Source organism: Colias croceus, chromosome 12 (assembly GCF_905220415.1).
Source record: "Colias croceus chromosome 12, ilColCroc2.1".
NCBI classification, from domain to species: Eukaryota; Metazoa; Arthropoda; class Insecta; order Lepidoptera; family Pieridae; genus Colias; species Colias croceus.
In genome coordinates, this window is record NC_059548.1 from 4,116,335 (window position 1) to 4,133,877 (window position 17,543).

Here is a 17,543-nt window from a genome sequence, read left to right on the forward strand (position 1 = left end):
CAAATGTTTATTTCTTTGTATTTACATAATTTTTTTAATAAATCATTTCTTTACATCTATTATAATCTAGTTATTGAGATGTACCTAGTGAATAAATTTAAACTATAATAATATCAAGTATAATACACGTGTAACCTAGTTTTATATCTATTAAATAAGGCATGTTTCATTTCAAATAAACAGTATTCATCCAGCAGTCCTAGAGTTTCAATCCTCTCCCGAGGCACCACCTTACATGGCGACCCTGCCTAAAGTTAGTGCACGCGCGCGTGTATTTTGACACCGGCCGCCGCGTCGCCGATTTACATATAAGGTAAACTATGTGTTCTCGGCCCGAGTAAATTAAATTATTAAAAATGAGTTTCGTAAAATCTTTTGGAGGCAACGCAAGTGTGAACTATAAAAAATGGGAAAGCAGCAGTCCAAGGAAGAATACGTAGTTATAGCCCAAAATTCTGCAGGGGGCACGAATAGTGCGCCAGTGGACCAGATTCAAGACAATTTGAAGACGTCAAATATATTATTATGCATTATCGTAATATGCTTGACTTTGGGTATTCTGTATGGAGTATTCAAAATATACAGAAAATGCCACTTAAGGTGGATACGACAGGAGGTCGCGAATAGCAGCAGGGAGCGTCGGTTTTCGTTCCGACGGCGCCAGGTGCAGGCGTACCCCGACTTGAAAATCGGCGAGAACGAGAACGAAGTGTAGTGATGTGAGTGATAAAAAAAAAAAGCCAATAATAAGTGTAATGTGAGCGTGTACTTAAGTGTTTTCGTGAAAATTCAGCAGAATTGATGGACATTATATATTATTTAGCGGACTTTAAGCGTATAGTATAATTTATTACAGTTACTATATATAAATAATAAAAAAAAAATGTGTATGTTATCGAAAAGGTATTAAAAATGTAACTTAACATGTAACCTAAATATAAAAGAAAATGATAATCTAATTAAAAATATTATTCTAACTTAGTATAAGTAATGTGTATACTTGTATTCTATAATAAATTTTACAGTTATTGTTAAAATATGCTGAGAATCGAGGCCTTCAATTCTTTTCAGGCCGCCTTTTCATCAGAATACTCCAAGAGGTGCGTACAACAATAATAATCGTTGGCGAGGCAACGTTAACAACACCAACAACTGGCGACAGCCGCCTACCAGCACCAAACAATGGTTCCAGCAGCCTCAATCGCAGCCACGGGGAGCGCCCCGGGGCAGAGCGCCATATCGAGGTAGAACTTTTAATAATAATTATTTTAGGGGTCGTAGACCATTCAGAGGACAGATTCGTACAGCAGCGACTGACGAGTCACAGCCTCAATCGAATACATCCACTCAGAATTTAGAACCTGAAAATGAGTTTTTTCGTGCCTAAAACATATAGTATTTTAGCTAGCGATAGTAGTTATTACATAGAGTTATTTTATAAAAACAGTCACGTATTTAATTGGCTTATAGATACGGGAGCCTCAATTTCGGCTATTAAATATAAACATGTTTTAGATTTTGACATCCCAATTAACAAAGAAAATATTACAATAAATGGGATAGGTGGAAAGGTACAGGCTATCGGATATGTATGTTTACAGTTGACGATACACGGGCAGTGTATGAGTCATAAGTTTTATGTATTTGACACCTTGCCTTGTAAGTCGCACGGTATTCTAGGGCAGGACTTTTTAGGAAAGTATGGAGCGGTCATTGATATGAAACATAATAATCTGTCACTATGGATTAGTGAATCTAAACAAATATCTTTGCAATTATTAGACTCGTGTAGTAATTTATTATCGTTACCTGCTAGGTCAGAATCGATTCATTTTATTAATACTAGTTTAACAGAGGAATGTTTGGTATGTACGAAAGAGTTGTGTGAGGGCGTATTTATTGCGAGTATGATAGTACATCCGATTGATGGTAAAATACCAGTCCGAATTTTGAATTCGACCTCGAAAGATATAACTTTGTCTGAAATTAAACTTGATATACAAAACTTGAAGGAATATAATCTTTGTAGCTTTGATAAAATTGAGAAAAATGCATCGCGAGTTAAAACGTTATTTTCCAAGTTGAATTTAAGTAACTTAAATAAAGAAGAAAAAATTAATATAGAAAGTTTATGTGCTAAGTATCCCGATATATTTTATTTGGAAGGAGACAAATTATCAACCACTGATATTTATCAACACTCAATTAAAGTAAAACCAGATATTCAGCCAATTTTTTCAAAACCTTATCGATTGCCTCATGCATTGAAAAATGAAATTAATAACCAAATTGATCAAATGTTAAAAGAAAATATTATTGAACCATGTCAAAGTGAATGGTCCAGTCCAATTTTGTTAGTGCCAAAGAAATGTGACCAAAGTGGAAACAAAAAGTGGCGTTTGGTTATAGATTACAGAAAACTTAATAACAGTATATATGATGATAAATTTCCTCTTCCAAATATAACGGAAATTTTAGATTCTTTATCCGGTTGCATGTATTTTTCTCATTTAGATTTACATCAAGGCTATTATAATGTGAGCTTAGACCCAGACAGTCGCAAGTATACTGCTTTTTGTTCCGGACAGTTTCAGATGACTAGAATGCCTATGGGCTTAAAGACCAGCCCTAGTTCATTTTCGCGCATGATGACTATGGCGATGACAGGGTTAACATATGAGAAATGCTTGGTGTATCAGGACGATCTAGTCTGTTTTAGTAGGGATTTGTCTAGTCATATCAAAAATTTACAGTCGATTTTTGAAAGATTACGAAAAGTCAATCTAAAGTTAAATCCGCAGAAGTGTATTTTCTTACAGAAGGAACTGCTTTACTTGGGTCATATTGTATCAGCAGAGGGTGTTATACCAGATTCAGATAAAATAGAGGTTGTTAAAAACTACCCGGTTCCTACTAAAGTCGATGAAGTCAAAAGATTCGTTGCCTTTGTGAACTATTACAGAAAATTTATTCCTAATTTTGCAACAAAAGCATATGCGTTAAATAGTTTGTGTCGGAAAAATGTAACCTTCAAATGGGATAAAGAATGCCAAAAATCTTTTGAATTATTGAAACAAAATTTAATATCCCATCCCGTATTACAATATCCTGATTTTTCAGAGTCTAATCAATTTATCCTACAAACAGATGCATCAGGATACGGCGTAGGTGCAGTTTTGTGTAATAGCGACGGTAGACCTGTAGCGTATGCTAGTCGTAGTCTTAATAAAGCAGAAAAAAGGTATCCGACTATTGAAAAGGAATTGCTTGCGATCGTATGGGCTGTAAAGCATTTTCGTCCATATTTGTATGGAAGGACATTCAAAATTCAGACTGATCATAAGCCACTAATGTATTTATTTGGAATGCGTGATCCATCTAGTCGTTTAATTAAATTTAGATTAACGTTAGAGGAGTACGATTTTATAATTGAATATTTGAAAGGGAAGAATAATTCCGCCGCGGATGCACTTTCGCGTTTGCATTTAACTTCAGAGGAATTGAAAGAGATGAGTCAAACGGTGATGAATGTAATGACGCGTGGTCAGTTGGCTAGACAACAACGGGATGCTATTATTTCTAAGAACGATTGGCCTGATCAACCAAAAGTTGTAGAAATACATAGTAAACCGAAATATTTCACGGAATTACGTTTCATAAGCGCTTATGAATTAAATCGATATCGTAAAATGAAAGGGATAACGCATGAGAAGGGATGTTTGAGTTATGTACCCCCAATGAATACTATTTTTATTAATTTAGCTTCTCGATCGCAACTATCGCCAGACGAATTTGTGAGAGAGCTAGATATATTTTGTAAGAAAATAAATATTAAAGAAGTATACTTCATTAAAACTGAGAAAAATAATATATTCGTGGAAAAGTTAATAAATGAGATAGATAACATAAGTAATTGGTCCGGACCACGTATATGTATTTTAAGGGGAACAAAGAGAATAAGTAATAAAGACGATCAGCGTGTAATTTTAAATGATTTTCACATATTACCTACAAGTGGACATGCTGGCATAAGACGAATGGTAAATAACATTAAGAAATATTATTTTTGGCCAAGATTAGAAGCTGATGTTGTAGAATTTATAAAAAGGTGTGACAAATGTCAAAAACAAAAACATTCCTCACACTATACCTCTTAGAGAGTAGTATATTCTTTGCACTATACTAAGGAGCCTATGACGATAAGTTCAACGGCAAGTTCGGCGTTGGAAAAAATATATTTAGATATTGTAGGGCCGTTAGATAGGGATTACGATAATTACGTATACATTTTAACTATACAATGTGAGTTGAGTAAGTATACCGAGGCTTATCCATTAACGTCAAAAAGGTCGAGTGAAGTAGCTAGGAACTTTGTTAACAATTGGATTCTCAGGTATGGTATCCCGAAGGAAATTGCTACTGACAGAGGTACGGAGTTTTTATCGGACACAATGAAAGAGGTTTGTAAACTTTTGCATATTAACAAGCTGCAGTCAACCGCATATCACCATCAGAGTATCGGTGCCTTAGAGAATTCGCACAAACATTTGGGTAACTACTTGCGAATACAGACAGGAAATCACCCAGAGGCGTGGAGCACGTGGCTTCCATTTTGGTGTTTTTCCTATAACACTGCGGTACATACAGAGACCAAGTTTACTCCCTATGAGTTGGTATTCGGTAAAAAATGTAATTTACCATCAAATTTGCAATCTGCACAAGTTGAGCCTTTGTACAATTTTGATAATTATCCTTTAGAACTCAAATTTAGAATACAGACGTCACAAAAAGAGGCGAGAGAAAATCTTATATCTAGTAAATTGAAAAGAAAAGAAAAGTATGATCGTAATATTAATCCGGTTACTTATAAACCGAATGATTTAATTTTAATAAAAAATGAAACAGGTAATAAGTTTCAAAACATATATTTAGGTCCATATAAAGTAGTAAGGGAATGTTCACCCAATGTAGAAATAATTAAAGATAATAAAAACTATGTTATTCATAAAAACAGAACAAAAATGTATTTTGAACCAATTACCTAATAATTTTGTTAAGAGTTTATAATATTATGTTCTATTTAGTTTGTAATGGAAATAATTATGATAATATTATGACATTGTATTGTATTAACATAAGTGATAAGTGGTAGTATGTAAGCTAAAATAAAATAAATTGTTCATATTTATTTTATTTTTTTTATTGCGGTGGAGATGAGATGTACCTAGTGAATAAATTTAAACTATAATAATATCAAGTATAATACACGTGTAACCTAGTTTTATATCTATTAAATAAGGCATGTTTCATTTCAAATAAACAGTATTCATCCAGCAGTCCTAGAGTTTCAATCCTCTCCCGAGGCACCACCTTACATTATTTTCATGATTTCCCTCTGAATTCCAGATGTTGTATTCCACACAATTTCGAATTTAAATTTCCCACTGTTGGTTAAAGCTTGTTCAAACTGCCTCATACCTCCGCCAACACCAAAATAGTATGTTTTTGCAGCTATATACACAGTCCCATCATTTGTTAATCTCTGATTAAAAAAATTTACAAGCTTATCATAATTGCTGAGATTGTAAATAGTTTCTGATGTAAGAATTATGTCATATTTTTCATTCTCTGCTAATATTTCGTTAAAGGATTGCCAGTCCCCTGAATAGAACTGACATTTCTGAATTTCATTCTTTCTATTTTCTTCATCTTCTATATTTAGTATCACATTGGGAATGGTGACATGTTCTATTATTTCTTTGTTCTAAAATGAAATTAAAAATTAAACTTGTTCAACTGTGACATATGAATAGATTAATTTATGCAGAGGAACAGTATTGGACACATGAGCCAATTAATAAAAAAGCTTTAAAAATGTATTAATTTTTATTTGAAAACTTACATAGTCTTGAAAAGTTACTGAAGCATGTTTTTGAAAAGCATATATGCCTAAAATACCACTTCCACAGCCTAAATCTACTACTTTTTTATTTTCCAAGCATATATTGTTTTCTTCTAAATACTCAATAAGGTCATAGGTACATTCCCATATTTTTAGTCCTCCTGAAAAAAGTAAATCTATTTTTAATTTTAGTGAAAAAGTCAATTTTGAAATTGGATCTCATCTTGTGAGTTGTGTTTAAACTCATGTGTTTAGTTTCGCTTATAATTAAAAAAAATGTGTCTTGTTGTATGTTGTCTTACCTTCATATTTACCCGTTATAAGATCACTGTGTTCTTTTTCAGCAAGTTCCACAGCATTATCTGTGCCATTATTTATCTGTAGTTCATTTGTTACTATGTGTCCAATTTCAACATCTCCACACATAAACATCTTAGCATGTTTTGCAATTGTCTCCAAGTTTTCAACTTGGTCTGCGACTTCAATTTTTTCACTTTTGAGCCATTCAATATTTATTTCGGCATTATCTAAAATATTAAATAACATTCAAATATAAATTTGCTTATAATAATTATAGAGAATTAGCTTATTTATATGATAATCAGACTAACCCGTTGAGCCCCGAGCGGCCCGATCGGTCCACGACACAATAGGTGTCTGTGATTCCGGGGCCTGAGTTATTACACCTAATGCAACGTTTAGTGGATTTTAATGATACTACTACTTCTAATGGATTCAAAATGTTCTTTCATTTTAGAAAATTTCAGGGCTCCTGATTAATTTATCACAAACAGGTTATAGTTGACCTTTTCATGACAAACTATTTTAATGCTCTTGGTAATATTTCGGTATTACAAAAAAATGCAACCCTTAATTAAAATGTTTTTAAATTCAGCGACAATATACATACTTCAATTTAAGTTCAAACACATGTAGATAATAATAAGAGCACCATACTTGAAATGTATTGGTTACCTACCTGTACTTTTTATTTGTTCAGTTTCTGAAACTCCATTGAAATTAAATTTAAATGAAGCCATGTTACAATGGTCAATGGTTTTAAAAATATTGCTCAATACATGAATATGAAACTAAAATTTAAATAAAGTATTAAACCGCTGTACAGTTTTCTGTTTTTGACTTTTGTTATGACATTTAAAATTTTGCACTTGACACTTGACAAATGACAGGTGGCGACGTTCAATTTGGGACAATTTGGGAGAAAGAAAGCTTGAAATGTGCTTGAAACTTATAAGCGCTTATCGGCACTTGTCAACGCTGGTTCGTTCCACACCAAGAAGCTTATATCTAATACACTGGAGATTTCGGTATGAACATTGACGTGTAACAAGAAAATATTGCCCAGTTCATGTTTTTTATCACTTTCACACCTAACTTGGTATTGCCACTGTTAATACAAAGTTTTCCCAAGGCTACTATGTATGCTGTAATATTCTGTGCAAAAGGTTAGTTTTTGTACATGAGTTTGTTGATAAATTGCCAACAACGTCATTCAGAAGCATTGTTGGATGAGACAATTATTATTTATGCTAAATAAACTAAGTATCTGAACCAATTATTAAAAAGCGATACTCCCTGATTATGGGTAGTCACCATAATAAAATTGTAGCAACTCTCACTTTGTCAATATGGCATGTGTGTCAAAAAAATTGCGTCGCTTCGAATATTTAAGTTAATATTGTTGCTTATTTAATGAATATTTTCCGAATATAAAGAATGCATTGTATTGTGCAAAATTGCAGAAGTGTTTGGACACCAAATTCTGGCATAGAATTTCACAGGCAAGTGTATATTTACGTTATTTACAATATTCCTCAATACTCCTGCTTTTACCTGTTTAGAATCATTTCAATGGCAAAAATTGTAAAATTTTGCATCATTTTAGAAAGCATTCATGTTAAATTTGTTATTTTCCTAATACTTTATCATTTTTCAACAAGTTTTCAATAAACAAAATTAACAAGTAAGGTAACCATGATGACGAGTTTTTATGGATAGTGAAGAGAATATATTGTAATAACAATATTATGATGAAATTTAGAACACCATTTTCAAGATTTTTACTAGTAATGAAACAACACTCGACATCGGTATTGCACTCACATGTCGTTATAAGATTGTTCGTTTTTACATTGAAATTTATACTTTTTTAACTTACCTCATATTTTTTGTTTTAGGTATTTCAGCTTTCCAAAAAGTAAAATAAAAAGAAATATATGTGCCCATCAAGGTTACTGAGGATTACGACCCAGAAAAAAATACCTTTTGAAAAATAAACTTTGTAAAATTAGCTGAAATTATTTGTGCAAGGCTGCTATAAACAGTTTTTCTTTGATGATTCTGGCTTGAAATTGACCCGTCGAAGCAACGCGTTTAAAAATAAGATCTGAGTAGCTAACAATTTGGTAAACAGCATCTGATGCAAAACACAACTTTCCTCTATTTACAAAGGATGTTAATGCTATATATCGGTTTATATCCAAGCTTTGTAGCCAAAAGTTGTTTATAACTATCATTCTATACCAATTAAAATTGTATGTACCTACCTATAAAGTATGACCATAATATTATAATATAAATACTGTTAAAAATATATGTCGTTATTATTTATAGACCATGATTTTTAGTTTTTTCTATTTTGAAAAATCCTGAATTTACAAACCAGCGTGGTCACTCGACAGAAAGAGACAGAAAACATGACTGACGTCATTGAATGTCATAGTTTCTTGTTTCAAGTTAATGGTCATAGTGCAATCTCCAGTGTATTAGAGGATATAAGCTTTTTGTTCCACACAAAGGAAGCAGGTTGAAGCAAGCCAAAATAAATCATGGCAGCGCCCGCGCTGACCAGCGCTTGTTGAAGCTTGTCGGAACTTGTCGGCGCCGATCATCGCTTATCGGCGCGTGTTCATATATTTTCCTGCGCGGGTTACCAGCGCTGACAAGCGCCGGTAAGCGCTTTTAAGATTCAATCTTTCTTTCTGAATACGCCCGAAATGTTGATCTATGGGTCGTGGCCAAGGTCGTGGCCTGAGGTCGTGGCCATATCGTAGATTTGCTCATTTCATGAAATTTTTGATCATTTCGTGATGTGGCCAACATAGTTTGACCAGTTCGTTAAATCGTCAATGTTTCACGATTTTGTCATCCACATTTGGTCAGATCGTATAAAATATACGGAGTTGATAAAATACTTAAAAAAATCAGAATATTTAAAGAACTTCTTCCTTGTCATTCAAGTTAGTTCCGCGGCAGTAGCCGGTCTGAATCATTTTTTGTAATAGGAAACAGTTAGGTTAGGTTATACTTTGATAAACAACGCACGAACCGAGCGAACAAAGCGAGCGTGAGATAGATAGAAGCTATTCAATAGCTTAAAAATCCTTTTTTAAATATATTATGTCGTGCCCTTGTCGTGCCAAATGCTAGTAGGTATCTAACACAGTATCTAATCTGTGCCAAAAGTGCCGTACCTAAGAGCAATTAACCTATGCCGTACAGTGGCCGTACATATCATGCGATTTGGGCGTATTCAGAAAGAAAGTTTGAAACTTGTAAGCGCTTATCGGCGCTTGTCAATGCTGGTTCGTTCTACACAAATTTTATATGGCAGCCACCAGCATTGTTGAAGCTTGTCGGAACTTGTCGGCGCCGATCAGCGCTTATAGGCGCATGTTCATATATTTTCCTGCGCAGGTTACCAGCGCTGACAAGCGCCGATAAGCGCTTATAAGCGCTTATAAGTTTCAAGCTTTCTTTCTGAATACGCCCAAACTGTGGTGGTGAAAACGCCAAATTAATACATAATCTGTGGAAAACGCGAACGCGGCCATAGTGATCGCAGAATATTATATTCCATTTTTTTCTACAATATTATGTATTTATTTGATTTAAAATAATATGACTCAATATATTAGATGTTTTGTTTTCTATTTATTATATTATTCTAGATGTTATACATAACTCACTTTCATACATTTGCGATAAAAACGAATATATTTATATAGTGTAAAATAGTATGAAAAACACAATGAAAAAGTTACTTCTGTTTAAAAATTAAATAACAATATACAATGAGCATGATACATTATACTCTTTGAATTTTGCTTTATGTATTACATAATATGTAATATTATGAATATTACCTACGGAATAGGTATCACCAGGTATCACCAATCAATATATCCGTCCGTACTGTTAAAGTTTCGTTTTGAAGGTATTTAAAATTTAATTTAATGTAAAATGCATACATTTTAAACATTTGAACAAATCTAAACATATTTTTAATAATGTTTTTAAACAGAAATAAAAAAAAAGAAAATAGAGATTGGAAAATGGTATCATCGCATACGGCAGAGGCCAGAGTACAGTGTACACTCATTGTTAAAATTTAAAAGTAAAAAAAGCTTCCGTTGAATGTCACATATAATTAGAAATTATTCGCGCATCGCATTGCATCTGTATTAATTATTTTTACGTACCTACCTACGCAATAACGCATTCATTATTATTATGGAATCAAATCATATTGACGCAAACGTGGTAGGATAATTTTTATTTATATATTATTTAAAGCATATTTCCTTGTGTCAGTGAACGCACCCGATTTTGATATTCGCTCATTCAAGTCGAGCATCAATCACCACACGAGTTATTGAATCAAAGTTAAAAACTTCTGTGGGTTTCGTTAATTCAACTTAAACAATTACTAGGGGATTATTAAATTGAAAACTATTTAAGTTATTGTAAAACAATGACTGACGTGGCGAAAAAGGTAATGATGTGTTTAATTTATTCGTTATAAGTAGGTATAATCAAGTATGTATAAACTCATTTATTTTTATGTCGTACAGTAAACGAAGTTGACTGTTAAGCATAAATTGAAAGATTTCTATCCGTAACTCGATCTGAGACCTTTAACCGGCTATTTCGAAAAAGTTTTGAATTCTTGACGAAACGACATAACCTCACAGTGCGGCCATGGTATTGTCATTGTGATCATGGCATACAACTCGCACTTATACTTTTTATATTGTTTATAACTTGAATATTAATCAAATATTAATCTTAAAACAATTTATACAATTCCAGGTCCAAGACTACAAAGATTCACTCAAACAAAAGGCTGAACACCTTATAATAAAAGGATTCCCAGAAAAAATAGTAAAGTTGAATGAACTTCTAGAAACACCAAACTTCCAAAATAGAGATTTAGTTGATGTTCATCAGGTAAGCTATGGCTAATTATCATTTTAAAAATTTATGTTTTTTTTACAGATAGCAGGGATATAATTATTCTCACAAAAACGCATATAACTTGATAATAATTAATTGATATGAATTTCAGGATTTAAACATTCCAGTGCCACCCCCAGCACAAGCCGCCAACGAGCCCAATGCTAAAAGGCCAAGAGTGGATTCATCAGAAGTTTCCAGCAATTCTACAATAGAAGGAACGAGGGTGTATGCGCTTCCCAATGGTAGTGTCCCTTGTAATAAGCCTCTTTGTGACCTTATCCACCTTGTAAAACCTCACATCAGGGAACTTATTGAGGATTCAAACTTGGTAAGTTATTGTTTTTTGAGATTTTTTTAATTAATTGTTAGTTCACTACGTTTACAATAAAAATAAAAAAAAAACTCGAAAATAGAGTATTTATTCATGTGCATGGCTATATGTATCAGAAGAGTTATGATCTAATGGTAATGTATTGTTTGTGTTATGTTCTCTTATGTTTACTAATCTTACAACATATTTAGAAATTACCTCAGTTCATGACTAAGTTGCAAAGATTAATTTATACTAAATTGGAGCTTGTATCGCATTATAGTAATCAAGTTTATTAACATATCTTGTTATTTTTTAGCTTAAAATGTGGATTTCATTTATGATTCCTAAAATTGAGGATGGCAACAACTTTGGGGTATCAATACAAGAAGACACATTAGCAGAGGTACAATCAGTTGAGTCCGAAGCAGCGGCATTCTTTGATCAAATCTCAAGATACTTCATATCAAGAGCAAAAATTGTTTCAAAAGTCGCCAAATATCCACACATTGATGACTATAGAAGAGCTGTTAGAGTGAGTAGAACTTTCTTTCAGTTTGTGTTATAAAAAAAACAAGAATATAGTTAATATTTCATAGAATTTATTAAAATTTTGTGAAAATTTATGTAATTACCTAGTTCTTCACTTGGATGAAGAAATTTTACTTGTAGATCCTTACAAATTCATCTAATAATGTACTGTTCTTATTGGGGTTTGTTGAAATTATCATCACTTTTAACTGTGGAAACATGACCATACCTTGATATTTTTCATAGAATATTTAAAATATGTACTATTTGTATGGCTAAATAAAATTTTCCGTGTAACAACTCCACCTTTACAATTATAACATGTCTATTACAATATTTTCCAGAACCGATTTTTGGGTATTCTCTCTATTATATTGATCTTTACTTAAACTTTTTTCACTGATTTTTATTTGATTTACAACCGTTTCACCATATTTGTAATAATTTACACAATCTATATAAATAAGATGAGTCACTAGTAATGGAATTTTCAATGAGAATTTAACAGCTAAGAACTGCTGGAAAACTTTGTGTAACACAAATTAAGTTAACAATTATATTTTGTTAGTAATATAAAAGCACAATATACAGTAATTACAACCAGTAGGGAAACTTCAAACAACACGTTCAAAAATGACTCACGCACACAAGGAAGTGTGTTTACGAGAATCGTAAGGGTATTCTTATATCTGTCAATTGTGATAATACCATGTTATATGAAGACCATTTCTAACATGATAAATGAAGTTTTCCTACTGGTTGTATCTGTATCTGTATATTGTGATAAAAGTCAGCACAATGCATACTTTGCTAGTTAATGAACAGGTTGCACAGGTTTCTTTTAATTATCTGAAAAATAATCAATATACATAGAACTTATAAACTTAAATTGAATTATTGTATTGTCACCGCTCCTTGATAAGTGTACAAGGTTTGAATTAAATCTGTCCATTAAAAGTGGGTCAAAATCATGTCTAAAGGAATTATGTAGTTACATACAAAGATACAGGTTTAGCTAATAAAAAGAATTAAAAAAGTAATTGCTTAGTGGAGATACTTTATTTCAATGGAACATACTGCATCACTAGATATTGATCATCAAAAATATATCTATAAAAAAAGACTGCAATTTTTTTTTTATAAATTTAATCTGATAACTTTATAAGTCACCATTTAGTAGATATTTATTCTGTATATTAAATATATTTTTTAAATAAGCATTCTCTCATTGGCAGGAACTGGACGAGAAAGAGTACATCTCTCTATGGCTTGTCATGTGCGAGATTCGTAACCGCTACTGCTCACTACATGACATAGTCATAAAAAATCTGGAGAAAATAAAGAAACCCCGTTCCTCAAATGCAGAATCATTATATTAGGATATAATTTTAATCTCAATTGTAATATTAGTCACGCAAGGATCCCTTGTGAATTTAAGGATAATTCTAAAGCTATCTTGTTTTTTATTCACTAGGCAATTCTCTGTATAATACATATTACTCTTCCGATTAAAGCAATAATTAAAATGGGAGACCAAGCAAACTTTCTCTTTCTTATTTTATCATTGGGAAGTGTTCGAAAGAGATGGAATGATGGTCATTGCCGTGTACAGTATCTTTATTAAAGAAGGATATAACAATAGAAGCTTGATCAATATCAAAACAGGAGCACAAACTCAAGGGCACTTATCAAGTATTGTTTTATAATACAGACTCAATTTTTTGTTTGGAAGAAAATAAATTAAAATACACAGTTGGAATTTTATTACGATTTTTAATAGTATAATTAATTTTGAGTATTATAACAATAGATTCAGAATGTGTTTGTAATTACAAAAGCTGTTGTTAATTCAAATATTTTCTAGTGGGTTAAAAATGAGATGCTTATGTTATATCATAGTTTTGTAGCCATTATCATAAAATTGAAAACATTTTATTGCCTTAAAAAGGTGATATTTATAACGTTAAAGTAATTTCGGATACATTTTATAGAATATGAATTTTCAACCATGAGTAAATAAACACAATGGACTCAAATGGATATCACTGAAAAAAATTTTTTTCACCATGAGACTGATAAAGGCTTTTTAAAAATTTTTTTTTATATATAATTTTTTTGTTATACATACCTACTTACATAAAAAATATTAGCTGCTACAAAACTCTTATATGACACCAACCAATGATGCCCATTTATTCCTTGTAAACTTAGTGTAAGTGCTTACTATTGTATTATCTGTTTCAACTTAATTTATTTAATATTGATAAAATTGAGTTAAGTGCCTAATCGGAAAATATTTCCACATTGACATTAAAAATATAGCTGTCACATGTTCCATAGATATGTTCATGATCAAGATTTACAAAATTGCAATAAATACATTTGTATGAATGTGAACTTGTTGTTTTATTACAGACTAGCTTCCGCCCGCGACTCCGTCCGCGTGGATATCGGTCTTCGCGTGGATGGTTTATTTCTCCATTTTGAGTACCTCTGACAATAACATCTTATAAATATCTATTGGACCCAATTCCCAAATACGGCTAGGCCTATAATAATACGCAACGTGTGTTCGCGGTTCTACGGAACAACGTCTATGGATAAAACTGAAAAATGAAGATTAATTTTTTTCTAGATATTTTTCCAGGATAAAAAGTATCCTATTTTACGCCCAGGATAATAAGGTATAATTATACCAAGTTTCATCGAAATCGAACCGCTAGTTTTCACGTGATGCCTTCACATACAGACAGACAGACAGACAGACAGACAGACAAAAAATTTTTTAATCACATATTTGGGTTAGGTATCGATCCAGTAACACCCCCTGGTATTTATTTTTTCAATATTTTCAATGTACAGAATTGACCCTTCTACAGATTTATTATAATATGTACCTATAGATAAATTCTGTTAGGACCGAAAAAAAGTTTATTTAACCGATTGCGAAAGGAGGCTTATGTTTTCGAGTGTATGTATGTATGTTTATTTGGCCGCCCTAAAGCCTAAATGGCGTGTTGGATTTTTATGTGGTTGGTGTTGTGAGTGTGATACTACCTACAGGAAAAATTATCGCCAAAAAGTAATTTCAACATAGGAAAATTTGCAGTTGGGTTTATGTTTGAATAATAATATTATATATATCATGTTAAATTCTTTACCGAACGTTTGCAAATTTTGTTTTTCCGTTATATAGGAACATCACAGCAGTTATTATACAGCATAAAATGTCATCACCACAGTGATCACAGGTATGTTTATTGCTGGCCATTATCTTTTATAAATAGAACAGTATTATTTTCGTTGACGTGAACCAGATTGACATCAAATTTTATAAATCCCGCAATTTTAAAATAGATTTAATTTATACTTGATTATGTTGTTATGTTAATTTTTTGAAAATGGCGAGTGACATAGAAAAAGGTGATTTTGGTGATAGTGCTCGCAACAAATCCCGATATGAGCTAACACCTAAAAACTCGAATCACGTATTTAACGGCGCTGGTGAAAATATTCAGTATCACAGTGATTCCGAGTCCACTATTTCTAAAAAAAGTAAAACTCGTTATATTAATCCTGCCATATACATTGAGACTGTGGAAGCTTCACATTCTTTGACGTCACTACAGACTGACTCTTCTTGCGTTGATGACATCACTCCTCATCCTCATAGCTCTTATAGAAGTAACTCGACTCCATTTCTCACGGGAAGATTGTCTAGTACATCTTCAAGCAGCGTCAAAAGAAAATCGTGTAGATTATCACAAAATATTGATAAGGATGATATAGAAGAGGAGTCTCCGCGATACGATAGGACGTACCGAGAAGATGGTCCTGATACTTTTCGACTATCAGTCGCATCTCTGTCCACAACCACAACAGCTAAGGAAGAACGTGAGCGAAATGAGAAAAAGAGACAGGAAGCGTTTAAACAGTGGCTGGAAAGAAAAGAACAAGAGGTACCTACATATGTTTGAAATATTTAATATTTATTTTAGTTGTGGAATTTAGAGCCATCAATCGTTTAGGACCTAAATTTTATTTTACTATGATAAAATTTGTTATGAACTAGTTGGTAGTAGGTAATTGTTATTTACATCTATTATTATCGATACTTAAAAAAAAACTCGAAGGGTGTTGAATACTTGGTATCTAGTTAAACGGCGTCATATTCAATGGATAGGTACTTAGAAATTTCTATTTGTTGATATATTTTAGAAGCGTGAAAAAGCACGAATCGAAAAGTTAAAGCGCCAAACAGCGCCCAGAACAACGGCGGAGCAACGCGAGGAGTCTTACCGGCGATGGTTAGAAGGGAAACGCACTCAGCTTGAGCGGCAAAAAGCTGAAGAAATAATGCGTAAATATCGTGAAAAAGAGCGGCTTGAACAGGAGCGCAGTAGGCGGCAACGTGACAGGGAGGAGAAGCTGGCGGAATGGATACGGAAAAAAGAGGAGGAAATGAAAAGTAAACTTTGAACATACTAATTCTAATCTTTAGTTTAGAAAATGCGTTTTTATTGAGCCTTCCTTAGACGTTCATGAAATTAGGTAGGTAGGTAACCTATCGAAATTCTAAGCCTCATTTCCTATAATAGATCGAGACAAATTTGCGATTATAAACCATAGTGTAATGAAACCAGGATTTTTAGAAAAATAATTTAATTTTCGAATTATTTATTGCCATTTGATTTTTTAAATTATTTCAAGCAATGAAAACTCGCGCCGAGCGTCGAGCTGCGCGCGCCGCTATCGAGGAGCAAAGGCGGCGGGTGCAAGGCGAACAAGCTTACCGCGATTGGTTACGCACCAGCAAGAACAAGCCGCTGCCAGTGCCTCTGAACCAGGGAGAACTTAGTAAATACCTACCTTCTTGCTAATTTATAACATAGCATTGCTTCTTGCTAATGGTGTCAACAATATTTTCTCCATGGAAATTAACATAGAATAAAAGATCTTATCTTATAACTAGCTGCTCCGCGCGGAACTCCTGTTGGTCGTAGCGTGATGATATATAGCCTATAGCCTTCCTCGATAAATGAGCTTTCTAACACCGAAAGAATTTTTCAAATCGGACCTGTAGTTCCCGAGATTAGCGCGTTCAAACAAACAAACAAACTCTTCAGATTTATAATATTAGTACCTATAGATTTTATATCTATAAAGGTTATGCAATGGTTATCATTATTGCTGTTCAAACACACGTTTTAATGTATGAATTGAATTTTTCAGGTATGCGGGGTTCTGTTTCACAGATGTATATTAACCCGGTTCCGTGGCAATCCACTATTTGAAATACATACATATATTTTTTTAATATTTACATTAACTAACTTAATATCGTGTGTTATAATTGTTTTTTGACCGCATGGTAATAATACTCTAAAATCGCTGATTCAGGAATTATCGTCGATGTATTTTGATAAAATTTTTCAGTTTTTTGATACATTTGTTAAAATATTATTAATTTGATTTTGTTTGTATGATATCTGTTATTTAGCTTTTAAATACTTTCAAGGAAATAAAAATATAGCTTGTGAT

The 17,543-nt window shown here is 32.7% G+C and overlaps 3 protein-coding genes across 5 annotated transcripts; 2 read left to right on the forward strand and 1 right to left on the reverse strand.

The window, feature by feature from the left end:
- Positions 1-7: 7 nt before the first annotated feature.
- On the reverse strand, positions 8-7,026 carry LOC123696388 (histidine protein methyltransferase 1 homolog). Of its 2 annotated transcripts, none has more exons than XM_045642526.1 (5): positions 6,882-7,026; positions 6,205-6,429; positions 5,903-6,063; positions 5,382-5,764; positions 8-75 (listed from the first exon to the last, which is right to left on the reverse strand). In XM_045642526.1, exons 1-5 carry the CDS (start codon positions 6,940-6,942, stop codon positions 60-62), a joined length of 846 nt encoding a protein of 281 aa, XP_045498482.1. In that variant the 5' UTR covers positions 6,943-7,026; the 3' UTR covers positions 8-59. The 2 variants fall into 2 exon arrangements, with proteins under 2 accessions (XP_045498482.1, XP_045498483.1); XM_045642527.1 differs by lacking the exon at positions 6,882-7,026 and adding an exon at positions 6,514-6,848.
- Positions 7,027-10,294: 3,268 nt separating this feature from the next.
- On the forward strand, positions 10,295-14,399 carry LOC123696323 (proteasome activator complex subunit 3). 2 transcript variants are annotated; one of them, XM_045642431.1, is made up of 5 exons: positions 10,295-10,465; positions 11,015-11,152; positions 11,271-11,489; positions 11,791-12,006; positions 13,238-14,399. In XM_045642431.1, exons 1-5 carry the CDS (start codon positions 10,436-10,438, stop codon positions 13,379-13,381), a joined length of 747 nt encoding a protein of 248 aa, XP_045498387.1. In that variant the 5' UTR covers positions 10,295-10,435; the 3' UTR covers positions 13,382-14,399. The 2 variants fall into 2 exon arrangements, with proteins under 2 accessions (XP_045498387.1, XP_045498388.1); XM_045642432.1 differs by having other exon boundaries at positions 10,303-10,697.
- Positions 14,400-15,284: 885 nt separating this feature from the next.
- LOC123696407 (stress response protein NST1-like) lies at positions 15,285-17,543 on the forward strand. The gene is made up of 4 exons (XM_045642560.1): positions 15,285-15,961; positions 16,221-16,470; positions 16,713-16,859; positions 17,235-17,543. The coding sequence occupies exons 1-4, from the start codon at positions 15,404-15,406 to the stop codon at positions 17,294-17,296; spliced, it is 1,017 nt and encodes a 338-aa protein (XP_045498516.1). The 5' UTR covers positions 15,285-15,403; the 3' UTR covers positions 17,297-17,543.

Bases quoted from the DNA above. Each gene is read 5' to 3' on its own strand.
- LOC123696388 (XM_045642526.1), bottom strand. From the start codon at position 6,942: ATGGCTTCATTTAAATTTAATTTCAATGGAGTTTCAGAAACTGAACAA. The intron at 6,430-6,881 runs GTAGGTAACCAA...TTAATATTTTAG, and splicing joins TGAACAAATAAAAAGTACAG to ATAATGCCGAAATAAATATT. The intron at 6,064-6,204 runs GTAAGACAACAT...TACTTTTTTCAG, and splicing joins TATAACGGGTAAATATGAAG to GAGGACTAAAAATATGGGAA.
- LOC123696323 (XM_045642431.1), top strand. From the start codon at position 10,436: ATGGAATCAAATCATATTGACGCAAACGTG. The intron at 10,466-11,014 runs GTAGGATAATTT...ATACAATTCCAG, and splicing joins ATCATATTGACGCAAACGTG to GTCCAAGACTACAAAGATTC. The intron at 11,153-11,270 runs GTAAGCTATGGC...TATGAATTTCAG, and splicing joins ATTTAGTTGATGTTCATCAG to GATTTAAACATTCCAGTGCC.
- LOC123696407 (XM_045642560.1), top strand. From the start codon at position 15,404: ATGGCGAGTGACATAGAAAAAGGTGATTTTGGTGATAGTGCTCGCAAC. The intron at 15,962-16,220 runs GTACCTACATAT...GATATATTTTAG, and splicing joins TGGAAAGAAAAGAACAAGAG to AAGCGTGAAAAAGCACGAAT. The intron at 16,860-17,234 runs GTAAATACCTAC...TGAATTTTTCAG, and splicing joins TCTGAACCAGGGAGAACTTA to GTATGCGGGGTTCTGTTTCA.